Source organism: Stylophora pistillata, chromosome 11 (genome assembly GCF_964205215.1).
Source record: "Stylophora pistillata chromosome 11, jaStyPist1.2, whole genome shotgun sequence".
NCBI classification, from domain to species: domain Eukaryota; kingdom Metazoa; phylum Cnidaria; class Anthozoa; order Scleractinia; family Pocilloporidae; genus Stylophora; species Stylophora pistillata.
The window spans coordinates 4,958,744-4,980,000 of NC_142529.1; the positions used below are offsets into that span (position 1 = coordinate 4,958,744).

Here is a 21,257-nt window from a genome sequence, read left to right on the forward strand (position 1 = left end):
TGTCAGTAAAGTAAGGGCTGTTTTGAATGAAGTGTTACAAGTTTCCTTCTACCAAAGAATACGTTTCTGTCCTAACCTAGATTACTTATCTCAGCACGAAAGCAATATTCAACATGCTCCATGGCTTCTTGACTGCATAACATTTAAACCTGATCATTCCTAACTAACCTCACATCTCAAATTGTTTATTTTTTTAATATCTACCCCTACATAAATTGGGTTTTTGCTCCATTTTAGCAATTGCATGAATGTTTTGGATGATGGCAAAGTTACCCAAAACTACGTAATACTGTGCTTTGTTTTGATAATGAATTAGCCCTCCTGTAGCTCTCGTTTAGCTCTCCTTTAGAGAGCCAATGATGTGGAAAGACTGCTTTCTCACACGGATATTCCTATATTGCATACTTATTAATTCTTACAGCATGCAAGATTTCATGACAACATCACTCAGTTCATCAGTCGTAGGCGTCGTGTTTCCTGAAGAACATTGCACCTTTCGCTCTTGGTTTCGTTGACTTCCTGGGGGTTTCAAACATTAGGTAAGTGTGCTGTGTTGCGGTATATTTTTATGAAACTCCGCAAAGCCATGGAGTAGAGGATGCTTGTCAACTGTTTTTACCGCAATGCAGACGTACATTTCAGACATCCCACACCCGAGGGAAGTTCATAAGCTTATTCGAATCTTTATAAATCCACAGATGGAGGAGATTAAGCTTTTCTGTTTTGTTTTCCCTTCCTGAAAGGTTGCTTATTTAATCCATGCGCCACTTCGCTTTCTGGTAACGAAAACGGAGAATTTGTAGTTCTTATTAGTTCAAGCAGCACTTTATTCGGTAAAAAAAAATAGTGAAAAAGCCAACTCCATTTCATTGGTGTTTTGCTTTCAAATGGGGGTAACGAATCAATTAAAGGGATTTTTCACTTAATCAAATTACTCTTATTGTACCGCAGGATTGCAGAGTTAATTGTTCAGAAAATCGAATTTGAAAAAGTTGTGCGTGGAAATCCGTCTGATAGTCAAGTTTAGATAATTTCGTCACCACCAATTAGCATCATATCTTAGAGACCAACTGAATGGATTTTTTACAAAGCAATTAATTTTTTCGATTAACTTTGAATTGTTCGCAAGGTATTTTCAGGGCGTAGTTATTGTTAGAACACTACTTTCTTATTCCTAATGAAAAATCTGTTAGTTAAGTCAATATCCTTCCTTAACTGAGTCAATACCGCGCAGGAATTGTTAACGAGCCATCCGTAAACAACAATCATATATTAGGGAATATGGGGAAAAGGTAAAGTGGGATGTTTTCGCAACTACTTTCAACATGGGATTCTTCAGTGATTGCAAAAGAGAAGATTGGCCATATATAGCCGATATGACTGACGAATCTACCCCTTCGTTGAAGCCAAAACTAACGAAGCTGTGTCGATTTCCAAATAGGTGATCTTTTACTAAGGCATCGAGGGGTACGCAATAGTACTTTCAAAAATAACACTTTCTATTACCTTTTCAATAAAATTAATTACCAAAATTTTCATCAATAATCTGTTTGCGAAAAAGAGATCTAATTTTGGAAAACTCGTATATTGGGAATTGCTCGGAGAGTTAGAGACTCTCCCAAATGTGTTCGAGAATGCGTTCAAAAAGAGATGGTCAACCAGTTGCGGATTGAATAGCAAACTTGATAGACGCCTGACGGTTTCCAAACCATTTCTGAAAAATAGATTAGCAACTGAATACAAAAATCGTTTCCGAGTGCAAAACACACGAAAAACCATAATCTTCTCGCGAACTTATAAAATGTTTTTTTGTGTGATTTTTTTGTGATTTTTTTTTTTTGTGATGCGTTTAATTAGCTTTTTTAGATTCTTGGGCTATTATGTCTACAGCAGCATTTTAGAATATTTAGTAGACACAACTAAAAAAGCTCTCATTAATTCATATTGGCCCGAAGGAAAATTTTCACTCCAGGTTTCTCTCTCTTTATTGTCCCTTTTAGCTATAGTCCAATTCCAACATGGCGTTGGTATAAAATCTCATAAATGCAACAGATACTTGATGTAAACTATTTGTGTGATATACTTACACTGTTGATGAGAAAAAAATCGTAAGCCCATGGCCTTAGTGGCTTCTCGAAGAAGATATTACCTTGTATTGTTTTACTACTTTAATGTTAATTGCACAATAACCCTCGAGTGGGAACTTGACTGATCAAAGGCTAAAATGCCGCAAACCTGTCAACAGATTCTCAATGAATACTTAAAGACTAAATTACTTTCTTCTTCATCCGACAATCATTGTTAAATGACACTTTGACATTATGGAATATGAGAATTATCGCAATTTATTAATTGAATTATATCCCAATTCAATAATTTAAGGTCTAAAACTATTGCAATGTCTTGTTCTTTGCAACCTGATTTTAAACAACTAGTAATAATTAAAACAATTCAGTTTCTGCTCGAAACTGTTGCCTTTCTTGCTTCGTTTTCTTACCATGCAGGGTACATTGAGTCCAATTCAGTTTGTAAATATTTGTCATGAGCTCCTATCTGTTCCATAGGAAGGTGCTAGAGTGCTGTTGGCGGAAATGCGTCAAGTTCACGAAAGCAATATTGGGGGATGTTTTTGCGCGAAACATGACACCTTTTAATGACCACCTTTAACGTCACTTTTGCACGAAACTACTACAAACCATATTTTTTCTTTCTCGCGGTTAATTAATCCGGACCGTGAACAGATTGGAGAGTGCAAACCAAATTCGGGAAATGTGAGAGAAAAGTGGCATAAGAAGATGTTAGAGGGTACTAACGACGAATTGATAGTTGTAATTAATAGTTCATCCCTTTTTTCTCAGGACAACCCAGGGAGCTTTATTCTGAGTATATCATTAGGCGTTCCAATGTCTTAAACACTAAAAAGCATCACTAAGCAATGTACTCAAAGAAGAGCTATTCATCTGGGTCAGAAGACTTCAGGGGCTATGGCGATTCCAAAGCAGGTCGCGAGGTTGGAAGACCCTCGTTCGTATCAAGCCTTTCCATTGGGCCCAGAGAAGATAAGATTGAAAGGGAAATCTACCCCACAAAGGAAGCTTCTGACCGGGTCTCTGAGAACACAACAAAGTCTTTTGTGACGAGAAGTGTCACCGATAAGAAGTCAACCTCTTCTTACAGAACGAGTGAAAAAATCCAATCCGTTAAATCTAGAGATTTACCCGGGTATTCAGGCAATGATGCAGCAAGAGATCATATCTCTTCATTTTACTCCTCATACTCCAAAGGCGAAGACCTCAGCGATGCAGCAAAAGCAGATCAACTGGCCAATAAAAGCGAAGACGTTATCTCTTCATTTTATCAATCGAGTGTGGGTTTAAGAAAAGACAGAAGTGTTGACCGGAGAGCTAAGATCGACGAAGAAATTGGAGGATCTACACGAGCGACAAGTTATAAGGCTTCTGCTGCTGAATTGCATGCTGCCAGAGGAGTAAGCTGGAGGACTGACAAATCAACAGAACCCTACGGTAGCCTTAAACGTAGAGGTTCTTTACCGAGCTTAAAGGAAACAGACAAGGAAAATGGTGATCCTAAGACCATCACTTCGGAAAATATAAGTATTCTTAGAAGAGCTTTGGAAAGAAAGGAAGCATCTAATTCTCTAGAAAGAGAAAAACTGTCTAAAAAGTTTTCTAAAGATGACAGTATTGATCTATCGAAATACACTTCAAATCCGTACAGAAAGACGACCTTACTAAATACTTCCAAACCAGGGAAAAACATCGTTGACGGGCGGGAGACGTTTGAGGTTGATGCAGTTATGAATGGTAAAGCAAGTGATTGGGGCATTTTCCCAAAAGAAATCAAAGCACGCTCCCGTTCTACTGAAAGCCTAAATGAAAAGGAAAGGAGCAGATCTGGAATCTATAGAGAGCTTCCTGGGAGAAGCGAGGTTTTGTCCTATTCCAGTTCGTTATCAAATATCGGAACAACAGGACCTGACGATGACAGACGCTTTTCGAGGGAAGGAACGCGTACAGGATCACTTGATCGACATGTAGGCTCCGTGCATCGTTGGGACCGCGACGATCACAGCGGTCGCGCCTCATCTCTTTCAAGGGTACGAAGCCGGTCTTCAGAGGAGTTAAGGCCCTCGTATGACGATGAAGAGGTGAATCCAAGCTATAGATCTCGAACTCTTCACCGTCATGGAAATATCGATCGTGAAGACTCCTTTGACCGCGATGAGACAAGCAGGAGATATTTAACAACGAGAGAAATAAGCCTTTCGACTCGTGACAAGCTCAGAGAAGATATAGCTCGACTCAAGGCTGAAGCCGAATCTCGGACAGCGAAGAAAGATGTTAAGCTGTACTCGTTTAGCCGAGAGCCAACTATTCATGACAAGCTTAAGGAAGACATTGCGAAGCTCAAGGCTGAAACATTAACACGAGATCACGTAAAACCTTACGTTCCCCCAGCTTCTACAAGAGTAGAGTCTGTGAACATTTCTTCGAGATGGAGAAGTCGAGAACCTTCAGTTCAAGACAGACTCAAAGAAGACATTGCAAGACTGAAGGCTGAAACGGAGAAAATGTCCTCTATCCCCAAAGGGACCTCTGGTGTTACCACTGAAATAATCATTCCAGACAGAAGAATGGAGGAGATCGCAGATGTTCGTCATAGTGGAATTAGCAGAACTTCGGTCGAGAGATACGTGTCTAATAAGGATGGAGATGTGTTTAAGGATGTGTCGAGGAGCGAAGAAACAAAGAGGTTTGGTGATGCTAAAAATCCCGAACAAGACGAAATAACTCGTCGACGTAGCAGCCTAAGAATTGACAACAAGCCGAATTTACGAGATGAGCTCAAAAATGTTGAAAAGGCTATTAGAGATAAAGCGGTTTCAGGGCCTTCAGCAGACTACTTCCGTCCGTTCTCGGATGGCAGTATTCCATCCTCCACAAGGCCCAGCGAGGAAGCTGCGTCCATACTTTCTACAAGGCCAACTTTGTGGCCTAAAGAAAACGGGATTGGCTTCACAGAACGAGACAATTTCTTGACCACTCCCCGTGATATTTGGAACGAACCAACGCAAACAAGCAGGTCCTCTAAATTTCACACCGCTGAAGCATATGCAAGTAAGCAAGCGTTTAGGGCAGACTCTACCTTCTCCATATCATCAAATAAAGATGCTGAGGGTGGCCCAGGTTCTACTCAGAGATATTTTCGCGGAAGTCTGTCCAAAGAAAGTCGTTCAGCACATTATTCCAGAGAAATGGGTGATAAAGAAAACGGCTACCGCGACACCACCTCCGTACCAGACTCCGTGCCGAGACGGTCGCATGAAGAGACACCAAAGCCAGCTGCTGTACTTCGACCTCGAGATAATGCCATACCACTGCCTTATTCGGGATATAATAGTGTCTCTCACGGACGCAAAGATCCCAGTTTATCTCTGAAGGGAATGCAAGGCGAACCTGGTTATAAAGACAGGCGGGAGAGAGATGAAAGGCAATCGGTCAGGGTTCACTCAGATAGCGAATTCGTTACTAGAAAAACAATCAGAGATGACTCTGTCATTTCTCGGAAGAGGTACGAAGACGATACCTCCAGATCATTATCTTCAAAAGTAGAATCACCGAGATGTATCCCTGAGAGATCCAAACCCTCACCAAGAAGGAAAAGCACCCGTGATGACGAGCATATATCAGAGGAAAACAAGACTCGTTTCTGCGAGGAAATCGATGCTCCATTACCGGGATATAAGGAGATCAAGACATCACCCGTTATTAGTGAGCTCCGGAAGAAAATCGATCAGCTAAAAGATAAGGTCGATACACTGGATGACAGAAGAGCTAAAATGAACCTTGAAAGGTATGTGGATGACCACTCAGAGAGGAAACCAGATGTTGATATCAAGCCTCCAGTTCATATTAAGAGGTATCAACCAACCGAGCGCAAACCAGGCTCAGGCTCAGAAGTAGATGGTCCAGAGTCACATATAAAAAGAGAGGTATGTTATTATCCTCGAGCCTCATTGCATAAAAGTATTTCATATATCACGAAAGGAAAAGAAGGAAAAGCAATTGCGTAAAGAATACCACTCGCGTTTATCTAAGTTGCTAGTCATCCGTCCAGAGTCTTATCCCCACCCTACCTGGGTGTACATCTTTTCCCCGACACCTCGGTCTGCCATTTATACTTGTAGGGTTTTTTTTTTATTTGTACCTTAAACATTACTGAAATTGTCAGGGTTTCACTTTCTTATGCAACAAATTGTATGCAATAGTGATATTACGAGGGCATTAATCTTTATTGGGAAGACGTCCTGTTATTATGTGTCACGTTCTTCGAAAACAATATTCAGTTGCAAAAAAGAACGTTCCCTATATCACCAGGGGAAAAATGATTTAATGGATTTTTGGAATTTAAAAGACTTTTTTCCTATGACAGAGTATCACATCTGAGACAATTAGCCGCCAAATCAGTAGACAAACCAGCGAAGCCAGAACTGTCAGACAAACCAGCAGCATTCAAGAAGATGTCACAAAACAGCAGTTCCAAGGAGAAGAGGTCATATCTCCGACGAGTAAACTAGATCAAAAGCCTACTGTTATAAAACAAATGTGTGATGCACAGACGATGACTCCTCCCGATATTCAGGAACACGTTGGAACTACTGTGATTCAACGACAAGACTCGATTGTAGACGAGCGAGACAGACTCAAAGAATTGAGAGGCATTCCTATAGACCACGGAAGAAGAACAGCCCAAATTGAGGAGGTAAAAAGGGTCCATTTCATGATCACAGTAGAAAACTTGATCTGCTGCCTAACAATCTGAAAAAGGGCGTTTCCTTAGTTGGGTCGTAGCCTGAAAGCAAAACCTATAGCCATTCTCTGCGCGAGCGGATTAGCCAAGTTGTGAATTATTTTAAATCGTTTCTGGCTGAATAGGTGGGCAGGGGACAAGAGAACGACACCGGGGTCACCATGATCCAAGTAGACAGTCAGCAACAAACCATATCACCAAAAAAGAACGTGCGAGAATGGTGGAATGCTTTCACAGCCGAAGACGTGGATCGTTTACTTGAACTTGGAAATTGGAGTCCATGGAACGCATACACAGCCGAGGACGCTGACAGAATGTTCTACGTGGGGCCTGTGAGAAGACGAAGCTTCCGTAGAAGGTAGAGTAGCGGCCGTAAATATTTAACAATTATTCCACTCGCGCTTGTTGGATATGAGATGATTATAGCCAACTCGGCGCTACGCGCCTCGTTGGCTATCTATCATCTCATATCCAACGCGCGCTCGTGGAATAATTGTTTTATTAAAAACGTTAAATTAAATTAAATTTTATTCAATTTTTAGCTCCCTTTTAATTTTAATCTGACACGTACGCTTGCCATATTTGTAGATTATGGTATATTGGCTGATATACCATAATGGCTAAGCCAATAAAAAGTCTTGAATTGCATTATCCAATGATCTAGTTTTTAATAATATATGTTATCTAAGCCGTGAGTTTCACAGAAAGCAAATATATATATATATATATATATATATATATAGGGGAAAGATTTCTTCGATTCCTTGACGCAAAATATGATCTTGCTTGTGTTAAAAATGTTTTTCGGAATATCTAACCCAACCTTTGGTTTGCAGGCAATAGGTCTCGTTGAGATCAGCCTTTATAGGCAACCATAAACCTTTTACTCCTAAGATTTATTTGGTAGTCCTCCTCTGTGCTTGCTCCTCACTTCATTGTAAATAATTATTGATTATTACCTTCTGGCTGGATCAAGTATTGATAAAGAAAGAATGAGTTAAATTTTCCTCACTTCTGGCAGTTAAGGGGTTTATTCCAAAAAATATTTCCTGTTATATTAAATTAAACACCAGAAGAATCAGGGGAATAACTTGAAGAACTTATCGACGAAGTTTCATCAGTTTTAAAGAGCTTTGCAAAAAGCATCATTTGATAAGGAATAGTTTCTGTTTCAACTCTTAGTTCCCTCCGAAGATACCCGAAAATACGGCAGTACAAAGACGATCCCGTTGACGTTCTCGTGAGAGTGCGTGGAAGACAAGAAAAACGGCGTCGCCCTCAATGCATCATCGCCCAAGCTGCGCCGGAAGAGAAAGCCATAGTACTGAGAGAGACAAAGGAGACTACAGAGCCCTATATCAGAAAGATTAAAGTCGATGATGTTTATGGAGCAGATGCTGTCAGAGTAGAGAATGGAGTCGTAAAAATTAAAGTCGGTGATAAAGGAAGGTAGGTTTTGGCGAGAAGTAGATGAACACAAGTTTTCCGCGCCTCTAGCAATCGTGGGACAGCAAAAAACTGATTGGTTTCTTGCTCTTTTAGCTATCTTGTATGGTCTCAAGCCTCTCGACCTCTCGATTCATAGCATAAAAAAAAACTGGTCAAAAGGACTTTTTTTATTTTGGATTGACTTTTGTTACAGCTTGTTTTCTTTTTCATTTAAATTTGAAAGAAAACGATCTGAAGTAAAATCTTTCCTAGCTTTTCCCCCTTTTTGACTCTGAACCGCATTATGAAAATCTATTCAGTACCGCTGATAGCTTTTCTTAGTGATAACGTATTCAAAACTCAACAACTTTTAAGATTACAATCCTATCGTTATTTTTTCATTAGGAAAACATGGGCAAGGATTCTACAGAAGAAAGATCACATCGTTGAGGTAGCTTTATCTTATCTAAGGCTTAAGCAAAGTTGAAAAGCATCTATATTCTAAATGTTCACCGAAACACTAAGAATTATCGGTCGATTTTCATACCGTGCCACGATAGTTTAATTTGTTACTTTTACTAAGATCACTAAAGAACCTGAATAAAATGATTTATTTATAACGAAGAGTACGAATTTCCAGTCATACTCAATTGTATTTGTCAGTGCTTAGGATCAAGGCAAGAAAATTTGGCAAAAAAAAAAGTTCGAATTTATCGCTCGTTTCATGCAGTCGAATTATTTAGCTTTGTGAATAATGTTATCAATGAGACCCCAGAAATAGAAGTCGATCTGTAAATCAGTATCTCAATAAATTCAATCATCATGTGTTTACAAAATCATCTGGTTTTTATCGTTCTTAGTCGGATGGCACCGTTATTGTCCCAGTTAGCGGTGACCAGTACGAAGACGGCATGTACTACTCCAGTTGTTACAAAGGGCAACAGCAAGATGGCAAAGCGGTGCGAACACCAATAAAATTCAAGATACAAGAACAAAACGCCGCTAAATCTAACAAGATACGCGTCGCCAGAGAGATGAGAAGAACCGGGAGCATGAGACGGAGACGAAAAGCCGCTGCCAGAAGTCTATGTCCCTATATCGTGGGCGCACGATATTACAATGGGAAGATAATGCTGACATGCGCTGATGCTAATCGATCCCAAGCCCGCGCTCAAAGTGGTCACCGAGAGATTGTTGTCAGGCAGCCACAAAGTAACTCGCGGGTATGCTTGCTAAAAAAACCTTGGTCCGAGTGCAACGATTGATAGTATAAGCTAAACGAAAAAGAAGGTCGGTTGAGACGGGTCAATGATCAGAAAGATCATCTTTTTTAATTTGACACCCATTTAACCAAATCGCACGAACTAAAGTGGCACACGCTTTTCCCTCAAATTTGGGTAAGCTGTCTTATAGTATCATCATTCATTAAGATTCCTTGAACGACCGGGAAAGAATTTTCTCACCCTTTTCAAGAACATTTATAGATTTCAGCAATTATTTCCACGTAAGTTCTTGATATATAGATTAAGAGCTGAAGAAACTTAACATTTTTGCATATCTATAATAATGTAAATGTCTTGGATGGTTAGAAACGGAATCATGGTGAACAAAGAGTTACTCGAGGTGTTAAGGGATTAAGCGTGACTTAAGACTCAACTATGAAAGCTAGTAATCAAAAACATGTCATGATTTCTGTATAAAATTTGTCGTTGTTATATCTGTTACATAAAGGTTACAGGCAACGAAATAGTTCTGCGTCGCAGCTCCCAACCGCCTGCATTTCCGGTAAAGACCATTCAGGAAATCCACGAAGGCCACAAAACCACAAGTCACGCGGCCACAACCCGATCAGAAGATGGAAAGATGATCATCACTGTACACGCTGCCCCACCTCGACCACCACGTTTTAGTCTGAAACAAGCTGGACAAAACATGACGAGTAGCTCCTACTATGACAGTACTTCCGAGCAACGAGATGTATCGAGTGCTTCCGGAAATTATTTCGTATCCTCGACTTCTGGGCCTCAAGGGTACGTGACGTCATCCAGACCCGGCAGACATGGGAAGCAAGGTACCTCGTATTATGTCACTGATCCGTCCGACTCGTTTGGTCGTAGATCTGACTACCACAGCGCATCTCGTTACCACTCTTCCAACGAACGATCTAGCACCCCAACTATTGTTCCTTATGGAGATGGCACAAGTCGAATAGGGACACAGAATGGTTCGTTTATAGCCAATCCATCGAGTTATTATGGGTTTTATAATGCACCGGGGTCGAAGATAGTCTCCTCGGACCCGCGTCTCAATGCAAGTACAGGATACGGAGAGAAATTCGATCTCCGAGATTACGGTGGCATCTCCTCGGTGCGTTACGTGAATGGAGCACGTCAAGGAAGTAGGATAATCAATGAAAGGTAGATATTTCATTAATCACTCAGATAGAACTCCAAGGTAAAAGCCAGTAGGTACGGGCAGGTGGTATGTCACACATGAATGTGACGGCAGTGTGACTTCGTTATTTTATAATCCAACAAGCATAACATCTGGTCTGCGCACAATGATCATGGGTTCGTATTCCAGCAGAAATTTATATTGACTTGGTTTTTCTAATCTCACGAGAACTGAGTCAACATAACCAGTTTCTCAAGTACTTAGATGGTACTTCACGTGACACAATGATGCGCTAAAAGCTTGGGACCCATACTTCACAAAAGTTAGGCGACCACAAGGATTTTAAACCCTCCGCATGTTAGCCAGTAGATGCCGGTAGGTGGCATGTCACACATGAATGTGACGGCAGTGTGACTTCGTTATTTTATAATCCAACAAGCAAAACATCTGGTCTGCGCACAATGGTCATGGGTTCGTATCCCATCGGAAATGTAGATTTACTTCTTTTTTCCAATGTCACGAGAACTGAGTTATATCAACTAAGTTGAAGTTGTAAATTGACTACCATAACGAATAAAAAAGCTGACGTTTCGAGCTTTAGCCCTTCGTCACGAGAACTGAGTCAACGTAACCAGTTTCTAAAGTACTTAGATAGTACTTCACGTGACATAATGATGCTCTAAAAGCTTGGGACCCATACTTGACAAAAGTTAGGCGACCACAAGGCTTTTAAACCCACCGCATGCTATAAAACATGCAGAAGAAAAAAAGGAAAAGAACCATGAGTGAGATATTGGTGCAAAGCCGATAAGGATAATGATAATAATAATAATAATAATAATAATTTAATATTTATATTGCGCAAATTAACATGTGGATATGATCAAATGCGCATCACAACACTTTTCGGGGGACTTTGGCCGGACCGCATCAGCAGTTTACAAACAAAATTGAAGGAAACTTATTTGAAGATGCCCCCTCCCCTCAATTCCCAGCAAACAGGCCAGACCACATCACAGTAATCTCGTGAGTGGGTTCTTTAACGTCCCCTGCCTCACTAAATTAACTAATTAATAGATGCAGGAGACGGGACCTACGGTTTATTCGTCCTTATCCGAGAAGACTAGAATGTCCATCCATTTCTTGATATTATAGAAAGGTAGCGCATTCTCCTCAGTTATTTTAAGACCTTGAGTGTTGGTCCGGCCGGAGCTCGAACCATCGACTTCGACCTCCCGCACAACAGTCCAGAGCTCTAACCAGTTGAGCTAACCGGGAGGCGATATAACTTGATGGTAATAATGTGACCTTAACTCGTCTTTTTTTTTTTTATCAGATTGAAGTCAAATGGACCTTACAGATATGGTTCATCGTGGAATTCCAGGCAACAGGTAAACTTCTTTTTACTTTAACAAAGTTGCCAACCTTTGATAATGTATTCTAAGGTTAGGTGGACACGTTTTTCTTTGAAGCCCTCCGATACAGTTTTCAATTTTGGGTCAGTCTCCCCTCCCTCCCCCTCCTCCACAAAAAAAAAAAAAAAAGAAAAGCAATAAATATATCTTATTAACCAAGCCCGAGGGCCGCACTGGGAGAATATCGGCCAGAGGTCTTGGCAGTACGGACCGAGCTGCGCTCGGTCCGTACAATAAAGACCGAGGGTCGATATTCTTCCAGTACGGTCCCGAACAAGCTTGGTTAATAAGAGATTTATTATACGACTGAAGTTCAAAGGGACACAAGTGCGGTATCATTCGGGACCATTCGGGACAGTGCCCGGTCCAATACTGAGAGAATATTGACCGGCAATAGAGCATTTTGATTGGTCGATTTTAGTTATTGGCCCTCTGACTGCCCGAGTCGTGTAATAAGAAGCAATTAGAATTACCTTAGTAACATTTTCCTTTACTTTCATTTGCCTTTTTACCCCTTACTTATCGTTTTCAAAGAGTTTATAAACTGGAAGTTTTAACATTGCCGTCAGGTGCATGCAAAAGGTATTAAGATCGAAGACCAAGCTGTAACATTTATCTGTTATAATTTTCAACTCCGAAAATGCTCCTCCTCCAATATACTCTATAGTCATTGTAATTGATGGTAACTGGTTTAAGAAATAAAATTACTTATTTCCTCTAGGAAACATTAAATGGCCGTTCGATGTCTTGGGCGGTAGAAGAAGTTGCTCCTGATTCCTGAATTTTTTTTTTTACAATCAACATAACCAGGTAAACGTACACACCAGAGCGAAGTTACTCAATATTTACCGTTATTTCTTGAAGATCTAGAACTTTCTACGTTTTTCGACTTTTTCTACCAATATAAAAATTTTTAAAAAAAGCCCGCTTGGTTGTTTCGGTCCCTCCTCAAAAACTGAAAAGCTGTTCATCTTTACAACTGTACTCAGGAAATGTTAAGCACGATGGCCTTTTTTCATTTAGAGGTCATTTTTTTTTTCTTTTCAGGAAATAACAAAGACCCAGCAACTAGGAATTTGAAGGCCTCTTTGGGTTTTCCGGGTGACATGAATCATGGAGTTGTGGAGGTCGAGAAAAAACATACAGGATAAATAAGCATGCTAAAAAAAGCAGAGAAATAAGCTTTGGTAACGAAATTATGGAGAAGAAAACAATAGATTATAGAGAAATTTGTGTATTGGTTAAACTTGATTTTTCTCAACTTACTCCAATTTTGAAAATGAAAATGTTTCCCTTGTTTGCGTAGTTTATATAACATAAAGTCAGGCATATGGTAACGTTACGTTTTGTTTCAATAATAGGGACCTTACGCAACCACGACGGCGACGGCAACGAGGACGTGGAAAAACGAGAGATCTAATTGGCAGAACAATAGCTCAGCACGTGCGTTTTGAAACTTTGTACATTTCTTAGCCGTTCTATGCAAAACAACAACGTGAAATCGCCAAATTAGCGTCGTCTGCGAACCGAAACCGCGACGGCAAATTATTCTAATTTCCATTTGGAACTCAACGCTACTTTTATATGTCACGCTGAAGTTGAGCTGTGGCGCCGTATAAGAAAGTAAGCTCCAGCAACCATTTTTGAAATTCTAACTAAGAGTAGAAATTCATTTTTTAATCGAAGTCTTCCTTGGCGTTGCCGTCCTGATTGCGTAAGGAAGGGAAGGGGAGAGACAACTGTAAGTGCGTGACTCGTAAAAATTTGCTTTATAACATAACCAAAGTAAAGCGCGCGCTCTGATTGGTCAATTTAGCGTTCCCCATTTGCCCATGGGTGTACGCTGCTGACGTGAGCAAATGCAAAGACTATTTTTCCGCGCGCGCATGTTTTTTCTGGTCGCGTAAGATTTGTTAAATAAACGGGAACTCTTTAGCTACAATGTATCAATGTTATGTTATAAAACAAATGGTAAACACCACAGCGTACACTATTGAGTTATGGATGCACTTGGGAGGTTTGCTAAGCACTCAAGAAGCTAGAGTCGCTCTCGGCTATCGCCTCGAGCGACTCTTACGCTTCTTTCGTGCTTAGCAACCTCCCGCGTGCATCCATAACTCAATAGTGTACGCTGTGGTGTTTACCATTTGTTAAAAAGGAAAGAAAGAACAGGTGGTAAAAGTGAACTGTAGATTTAAATTTTTCAAAAAGGCATCCACACAAAATCCTCATCCTACATGGAGCAAGCATGGATTTCGATAAAAGTCAAAATTATGTTGTCAAAATAGTTATAAGCTTCAAGACACACTATGATAAGTTATGCGAAATGTTAAAGGTTACAACTTTTTTACTGTCAGACGCCGCTACTCGTCAAATCTGACTCTAGTGTAAAGATGGTCATTTTACTGAACGCCATGGATAGGCATGTGTAAGTTTGAAATGTTGTGTTCGGTGATTCCAGATTATGAACCTGAGTTCAAAATTTTCTGTACAGCAGAAACACTGCTCATTACAATTACGTCCAATGTTGTATCGAATGAGCTCTGCAAGAGTTATAATCGCTACGTTTAGGTATGGCTGAAGATACGATAAGATTCTCAACTTGTACAGATACCGATATGCATAATTTACTAGATAATGAATACACGCGAAAGCTGTTACTTGCGATGTTTCATACGATGAAACTGTTTCAATTTGCACACGATTGGTTATTGAGCAATTTTCGATTATGCTTTTTTGATAGCATAGCTGTAGTTAGACAAGAGTCAATTTCGCTCATCTATCACGGTTACACTTTGAACAATTGCAGTTGCGTCAAAACTTTTAAAGAAACTCGTTAGCCTACTCTACACAGAAGCCTGCTTTCCAAATTTCGTCCGGATTCGTAACCAGGGAGGAATTCTAAAGCAACACCAAATCAAATGCACTGCAACAGTAGAAAGCTTCGCACATCATGTGCTTTTTAAGAACCTATTTAGTATATTTGATAGGATGGAAATTCAACTGGCTCAATGACCAAAGAGGTCTTTTGCGTTAGGGGAGGCAGAGGTTTGTACGGGGAAGAAAAACATCTTCCAAACTGTTTCGGAGGCTTTCGTTATGTTTTCGAGGGGCAAGGAAGTGCCCTAACGGTGGCTTTAGGTGGGGGGGGGGGGGGGGAGGGGAAAGTTGTGCCTTCGATATCTTCGAACACTGCACTGTTTGTTTTTTCGCTCCTTAGTGTACCAGGATGATTTCGATAAACCTGTAAGGGTATCTCTAAAAGATGTTTTTTGATTAAACAAACAACTCGTGTCGAAGTGCTAGCTTAGCACTGCTACTAGCTTCAGTTCAATCAAAACAAACAAACAAAAACAACATATCAACTTAAAAGCACGTGTCATAAGGTAGTAAATGATAAATTGGACCTTACTACACATACCTTCTTGAATGGAATGGGGTGGGTAATATGTGTTGGTGTTGACTCTATCTTTGATACCATCACAATATGTGCAAGGAAGAATATGGAAGGGATAAAAGAATGTTGTTATCAGAGTTTTTATGATGTTCCAAGAAAGGAACGATATTTCGACTCACTGGGTATCGCTGCTATCTCTAGGTAAGAAATGCACTACTTATATTAGCACAGAAACAGTTTTATCTTGTGCAAAAGCAAACTATTAAAACGGTGCCGATTGCTTTCTTTTTCATTTTTTGAAAGTAGTGGCGAATGTGTGAAAACGGAGTGAAGAGCTGTGAAATAAAATTTTAGTATTGAGTTCAACTCATGCTTTAATTGAGTCTGTAGTATTAGCGTTTTTTGACCGACTTATGACTGCATGACGGACTGTTTACTGATCGATTGGTCAATTCAATGATTGATTGATTAATTGATTGATTGATTGCCTTATCGATTAATTGACTAGTTGATTGATTGATTTATTGACTGATTGATTGGCTAGATTGAATGATTGGTCGATCAGCCTGTAGGGTAGTCAATTGACTACTTGATTGTTGATGGGTTTTGGATATCAAACGTATTTAAATGAAGTACATATATTTGCATCAATGTAACCAGAAGAAAGAGCACTTTCATAGCAGAAATTCAATTATCCTAGAAGAAGAATATGCAAGCATACCTTTGCTTCCTCTTTTCTGTCCTCACTACTTCAGGCCCTTTTGAAGCTAATTACTTCTGAGTAATCCTCCAACACTCTGAGGGGTCTGTTTGACGTAAGACACATGGCAAAACTCAAAATTCCAACAGTCCATCGTCTAAACTCCTTTGACCAACAGTTCAGAGTTTAAATCCGGTCGGCGTTACATTTCGCTGCACTCAGCTCTCTTAGAAACTACACGAGCTTATCCGCTCAGTTCTCGGGTCATTTCTTCAACTTGTTGTACACTTTATACTCTAAAAATGAAGTAAATGCTTGGAATGCCAGTAATAGATTTCTAATAAATGGTCTGAAGAGAACGATTTCACATTCTGGTTCTCGTGCACGTCGTATGTTTAGAGCAATGCGAAGTTCCGCGAACGTGTTTACATCCCATCCAGCAAATTTACAAACATGTAGCTCTTTCGGATGAGCGTACGGCTTCCATACATGGTGAATATGGCCTGTAGCTATGCAACTCCACCTTACTTCGCAGGTCTTCCAATTTCTGCAGATTCTAATTCGTCCAACAAATAAGGCGTCTTTCTTCGCACTGATTTGTGTGGTCCACTTTGAGATTGTCATCAGTCTTTGCACATTAAATAAAACCTTAAGGTCGTCAAACTTTCTTAACTGATCTTCAACGTTTTCCCGACATGCTTTCAGACAATGAAAGCATTCCCATCTTTCTTAGGTCAACAAATTCCGAGCTTCGCATGTCTGAACGAATGACTCTTCTCCACACAAGACAAGTTTTGTGACAAAACAAATGAACGTAAAGCCCGCGAGCGATGAAAACAGCCAATAAGATTTGAGCTGGAACCATTACGTCACTTACCCAACGATCTTTGCTGATTGTCAGATAAAAAAGGGCAGTGCCCCATAGCAGTTGATTGCAATTTAAAAGGAGTCAGTTAACTTCAACACGGAGGAAGCTGTTAAACGGAAATTTTTCACTGGGTTGTAAACTTTAATTCACACTCGCCTTTGTACTGGCCTGTCTGCATAGCAACGTGCTCTAAGTTCGTTCTTGTTTGTGTCGTCAACTAGACTTTAATTTCTGATAAATACATGCGAATTGCTATGGAATAACGTCGTGATCTGCGAAGTTGTGGCACAATTAAACTTGGACTACAACCCTGACCGGTAAATTGGCAAATCCTAGAAAGAAGGGTGCATTTTTATTTCAATTCCGAAATGCAATCGATGTATCCAATCGATGTTGATACAATCAAAATGTATCAACAGCTCTGCATCCAAACCCTAGGAATACCGAAACTTAATTGAACATCCTAAATGGACTACTAATCATTCAATGATGAATAAAACAATATCTATTATAAATACCTAACATACCTCATAAAGCTCAGAAATACCATTTTATGTCTCGTATATAAATGTTTACAACTCTTGTCTTGGTGCAAAATATGAGAACTACAACTATGGGAGCTTTTTCTTAGTTCACAAACTTTTTAACAAATTTTTTCAGGGTTAACCCTTTGCCTCTGTCAAAAACCTGCTCCTAAATTACAAACAGTACAGGTACTTTTTCTAAAAACAACCTCATAAGGCCACAATATATGCGATATGGAGGTATTGTCAAATAAATAATATAGTTTAAGGCAACCATCTGAAAATGTGGATTATCTAAAAATCCCTCTTGGAATGAGCGCTGACTCTAAGACAACTCAGGGGTTTCTTTTTACTCATTGCCTAAATGGAACTCTTCTCTCAGCTTTAATATACTTTGCAATATTAGGTCTGCCAGCAAAATAATCATAAAATGCCTTAAGCTTTTGGAAATTTTCCAAAACATCTATAGTTGGTGCTTCATCATCGTCAAAGTTAAGTCTCCCAAATTCAACATAAGTATCTAGCAGATCAAACATGACATAGTCTACCCATGTCAGTCGATTGCTAGCAAAGAACAGTCCATCAGCATTGGTGCTGTTGTCTTCATCAGGAGCAAGCTTTTCAAAATATGACAGCCAAGTGTAGACAACTGATTGGATGTGATCATTCCTTAACTTGGCCGAGAATTCTGGACTATAAAGCACTGGGCCCAGCTTTGCTCTCAAGTCCTCTGAAAGAAGAGAATTTAAATTATAATTTTTATTTTGAAATGGAAATTGATGATAATTATTGAGAACAATAATAATTTATTATAATTAAGCAGAAATTGGTATCAAAGCCAATTAGTTATAGAGTGAATACTAAAAAAATTACTTCAAGAAGTACACAGTAAATAAAATAAAAAAACTGCAAATTCTCTCTGGCTTTTCTCTGGGGTCAAGCAGAAAGAGTTTAACACACTAAAGTTACTTTCATGATGGTTAATACTACACCTGTTCAACTTTCAAACAATAATTAAATATGATTTAGAAGTAATTCTAAAGCACTTTGTAGTTTGAGGTAACTTGGCCTTAGAGTTAACCATACTTTTTTTCACTTTCTAGTGCCATCTCACACACCTCCATAGGTTTGTGAATATAACTAAAATGGCAGTGCAAAGTATCTATCTTGGTTTTCTCTTATTATTCAGATTTAGTTTCCAAAAATCAATACCATTATGCTAAAAAGATCTAAGAATTTAGCATTCAATGGAATTAGGACATTATTTGTGCATTACCTGCACCAAACACTAGGGTTTCACAAATATGAATGTCTGAACAGTCGCAATCAAGACCCACTGACCGGCCAATATGATGCATAATTACTGAAATATATGAAACAAACATAAACAAGATTAACACTTCTCTTAACTTTCCTTCAAAATAGGTCTTATTCGACCCTTAAACTCCTAGAAGTGATTAACATGTAACTTCTCCCTATAATATTCACACATTCTCCAACAAACAGGTAACGAGAATACTCAAACTTATCAGCTGGTAGAAATTGTTGTCTTGATTTAACACCAAACTTGCGTAAATAATTTTCAAGGAAATGTCTAACAGCTGGAGAGGAGAATTATCAATCAGATCTTGGGAGTTGAAGGTAAACTGTCTCATTATCATCTCAATCTTAAATCAAATTAACTAACTATTTCTTTGGAAGTATTTTCTAACCAAGCCTAAAATACAGTTCCGTTGTCAACAGTTTATCAGTAACCATACAGGCATGAGAAATAATGGCTGCAGCCTGAGGCCATAAGATTGAATTTGTCTGCGTAAGGCTTGAGAGCAATGCTAGAGTCACTTTAACAATTACAGGACCCCTGAACAAACAAAAGTTTCCCAGGAGAAAAATCACCAGCTAAGGTTGCAAACACAAACCTTTACTCTGAACAAGTTGTAATCCTGTTGTAGTAGTAATAGCTGGAACTAGGGAAAAAGAATTTCTGTAAATATTTCATTTTACCTTTGAGTTATTTTACTATGCTTTTTATTGCAGATGGTCGTCTCATGAAAGTCTTGTATGATGATATGCATTTCACTTTTTATGATGTAAATTGGTTATCCAAGTATACACAAAAATGAAAGTAAATAAAAATAGGAGATATTTCCAAAGAACTCCCAAAAACAAACATTCGAGCAACTCCTAATATTCCAAATTTGGGTCATGAATATTTTACAGATAGTAAACACCTGTTTGATGCCATGGCAAAATGAATTGGTGCAAAATTTGGGCAAAAATGTACGAAAGTAGTTGTAGAAGATAAGAAAAAATATTCTGAAAAATTAACAAACCTTTCCAGCCTATGCAGAACGCTTTTTTATAATTTTCTTGATTCTTTCGACTTTCACTCCTTTCTCAAAACAATATGTAAATGAAAGATGTACTGTACTGTACGACCACTAGAGGAGGGTCACTAAATTGAGATATTGAGTTGCTGTATCTAAAGCGACTCTTCTCTCTTACCTTGACCAAAAGTGAACAGGCCTGTTTCTATTCCTTTTGCTTTAATTACCGGCCAGTCAGCTTTTGAAAAATTAGTCTCTGAGTATTGTATCTCAGAATCCTCCATTATCAGTCGTAGACCCTCGGCACGTCCTCTAGTTCCAAAATAATGCAGCGTCACATCGCCTATACTCGCAATCGGAGAGCAGCCTCTCTTTCCATGAATAATCTGATTTATCTTGTTAAAAACGAACTGTGCTTTACCACTGTAGAAGATCGCAGCTATTAAAGCAACTAAGGCGAAAGTGAGTTGCAGACTCCATCTTTCCGCCATTTTAGAATAAATTAAAAAGAGCTTGGTCACAGAGTCTTAAAGGCTTGGTTACCCAGTTTGAACAGTCACATGCGCGGCTGCATAGTTAAATAATGACAACATCTTTTTCTTTCTGCCACTTCAGAAAATTTTCGATTTCAGTAAGGTCTGCGGATATTTTTTATCCTCCCTTCAGCGATGTTTTCTTTTGATGGACAGTATAAAAGTAGGAGAGCTGTTTCACTCGGAGGTGCAAGTAAAAAGGTAACTCTCTCGTTAGTTTTATAGTTGGAAGCGCGTTGTAGTATATCATGCAGAAATGTCATTGCTCAGACTTGCAAGTGTATTTATTACCACAAAATTCTAAGTGTGAATTGTGATTGATTCATTCTACTTTGTTGCTTAACTTTCCTATAGATCTCTTCTTTGAAAGATCCCGAATAATCGTCTTTGGTTATATATGGATTGGATCTAGTTAATATTTTAACATGACTGTACATGAACAAAGACATTCTGGACTCACTCAATTTGTGGCTGCTGAACTAGTGCCTGTGTTGCAGTATATGATAAGCTGAAATATAAACTGAATTATAGCTGAATTATTATACACGCATTCTAATTGGTTCCAACTGATGATCAATTCTAGCAAAGGCAGCATCATAATTAACAACATTTTGCCTTTTCATTATAAAACAAATGTATTCTATGTTTCTGGGGGTCTCTTCAGGAATAAATCGCAGGAGACATGACAATGTGGTAAGAACATCTGTGGCACACACAGCTTTTTTTTTTCTTACCATAATTTTGACGTCATCCATGATTTCTTACTGAACAGAGGCACAAGAACACGGAATCTATTTGTTTATCATATAAGGGGCAAAATTACTGAATTGTGATTGGTCA

At 39.1% G+C, this 21,257-nt stretch overlaps 3 protein-coding genes across 3 annotated transcripts in view; 2 read left to right on the top strand and 1 right to left on the bottom strand.

The window, feature by feature from the left end:
- Positions 1-411: 411 nt before the first annotated feature.
- LOC111323999 (uncharacterized) lies at positions 412-15,831 on the top strand. Its single transcript, XM_022927464.2, has 11 exons — positions 412-539; positions 2,859-6,013; positions 6,454-6,783; positions 6,957-7,189; positions 8,014-8,280; positions 8,665-8,710; positions 9,120-9,482; positions 9,991-10,676; positions 11,990-12,044; positions 12,790-12,878; positions 13,116-15,831. The coding sequence occupies exons 2-10, from the start codon at positions 2,936-2,938 to the stop codon at positions 12,847-12,849; spliced, it is 5,118 nt and encodes a 1,705-aa protein (XP_022783199.2). The 5' UTR covers positions 412-539; positions 2,859-2,935; the 3' UTR covers positions 12,850-12,878; positions 13,116-15,831.
- A 1,535-nt stretch (positions 15,832-17,366) lies between these two features.
- LOC111323991 (glutathione S-transferase) lies at positions 17,367-20,397 on the bottom strand. The gene is made up of 4 exons (XM_022927453.2): positions 20,063-20,397; positions 19,477-19,524; positions 18,834-18,920; positions 17,367-18,287 (listed from the first exon to the last, which is right to left on the bottom strand). Exons 1-4 carry the CDS (start codon positions 20,373-20,375, stop codon positions 17,911-17,913), a joined length of 825 nt encoding a protein of 274 aa, XP_022783188.2. The 5' UTR covers positions 20,376-20,397; the 3' UTR covers positions 17,367-17,910.
- A 47-nt stretch (positions 20,398-20,444) lies between these two features.
- LOC111324005 (ubiquitin-protein ligase E3C-like) overlaps positions 20,445-21,257 on the top strand; it is an 18,326-nt gene continuing 17,513 nt past the window's right edge. The window contains exon 1 of the mRNA XM_022927471.2: positions 20,445-20,618. Coding sequence (XP_022783206.2) covers positions 20,553-20,618 — 66 coding nt within the window. The 5' untranslated portion in view covers positions 20,445-20,552. The remainder of the gene's footprint in view (positions 20,619-21,257) is intronic.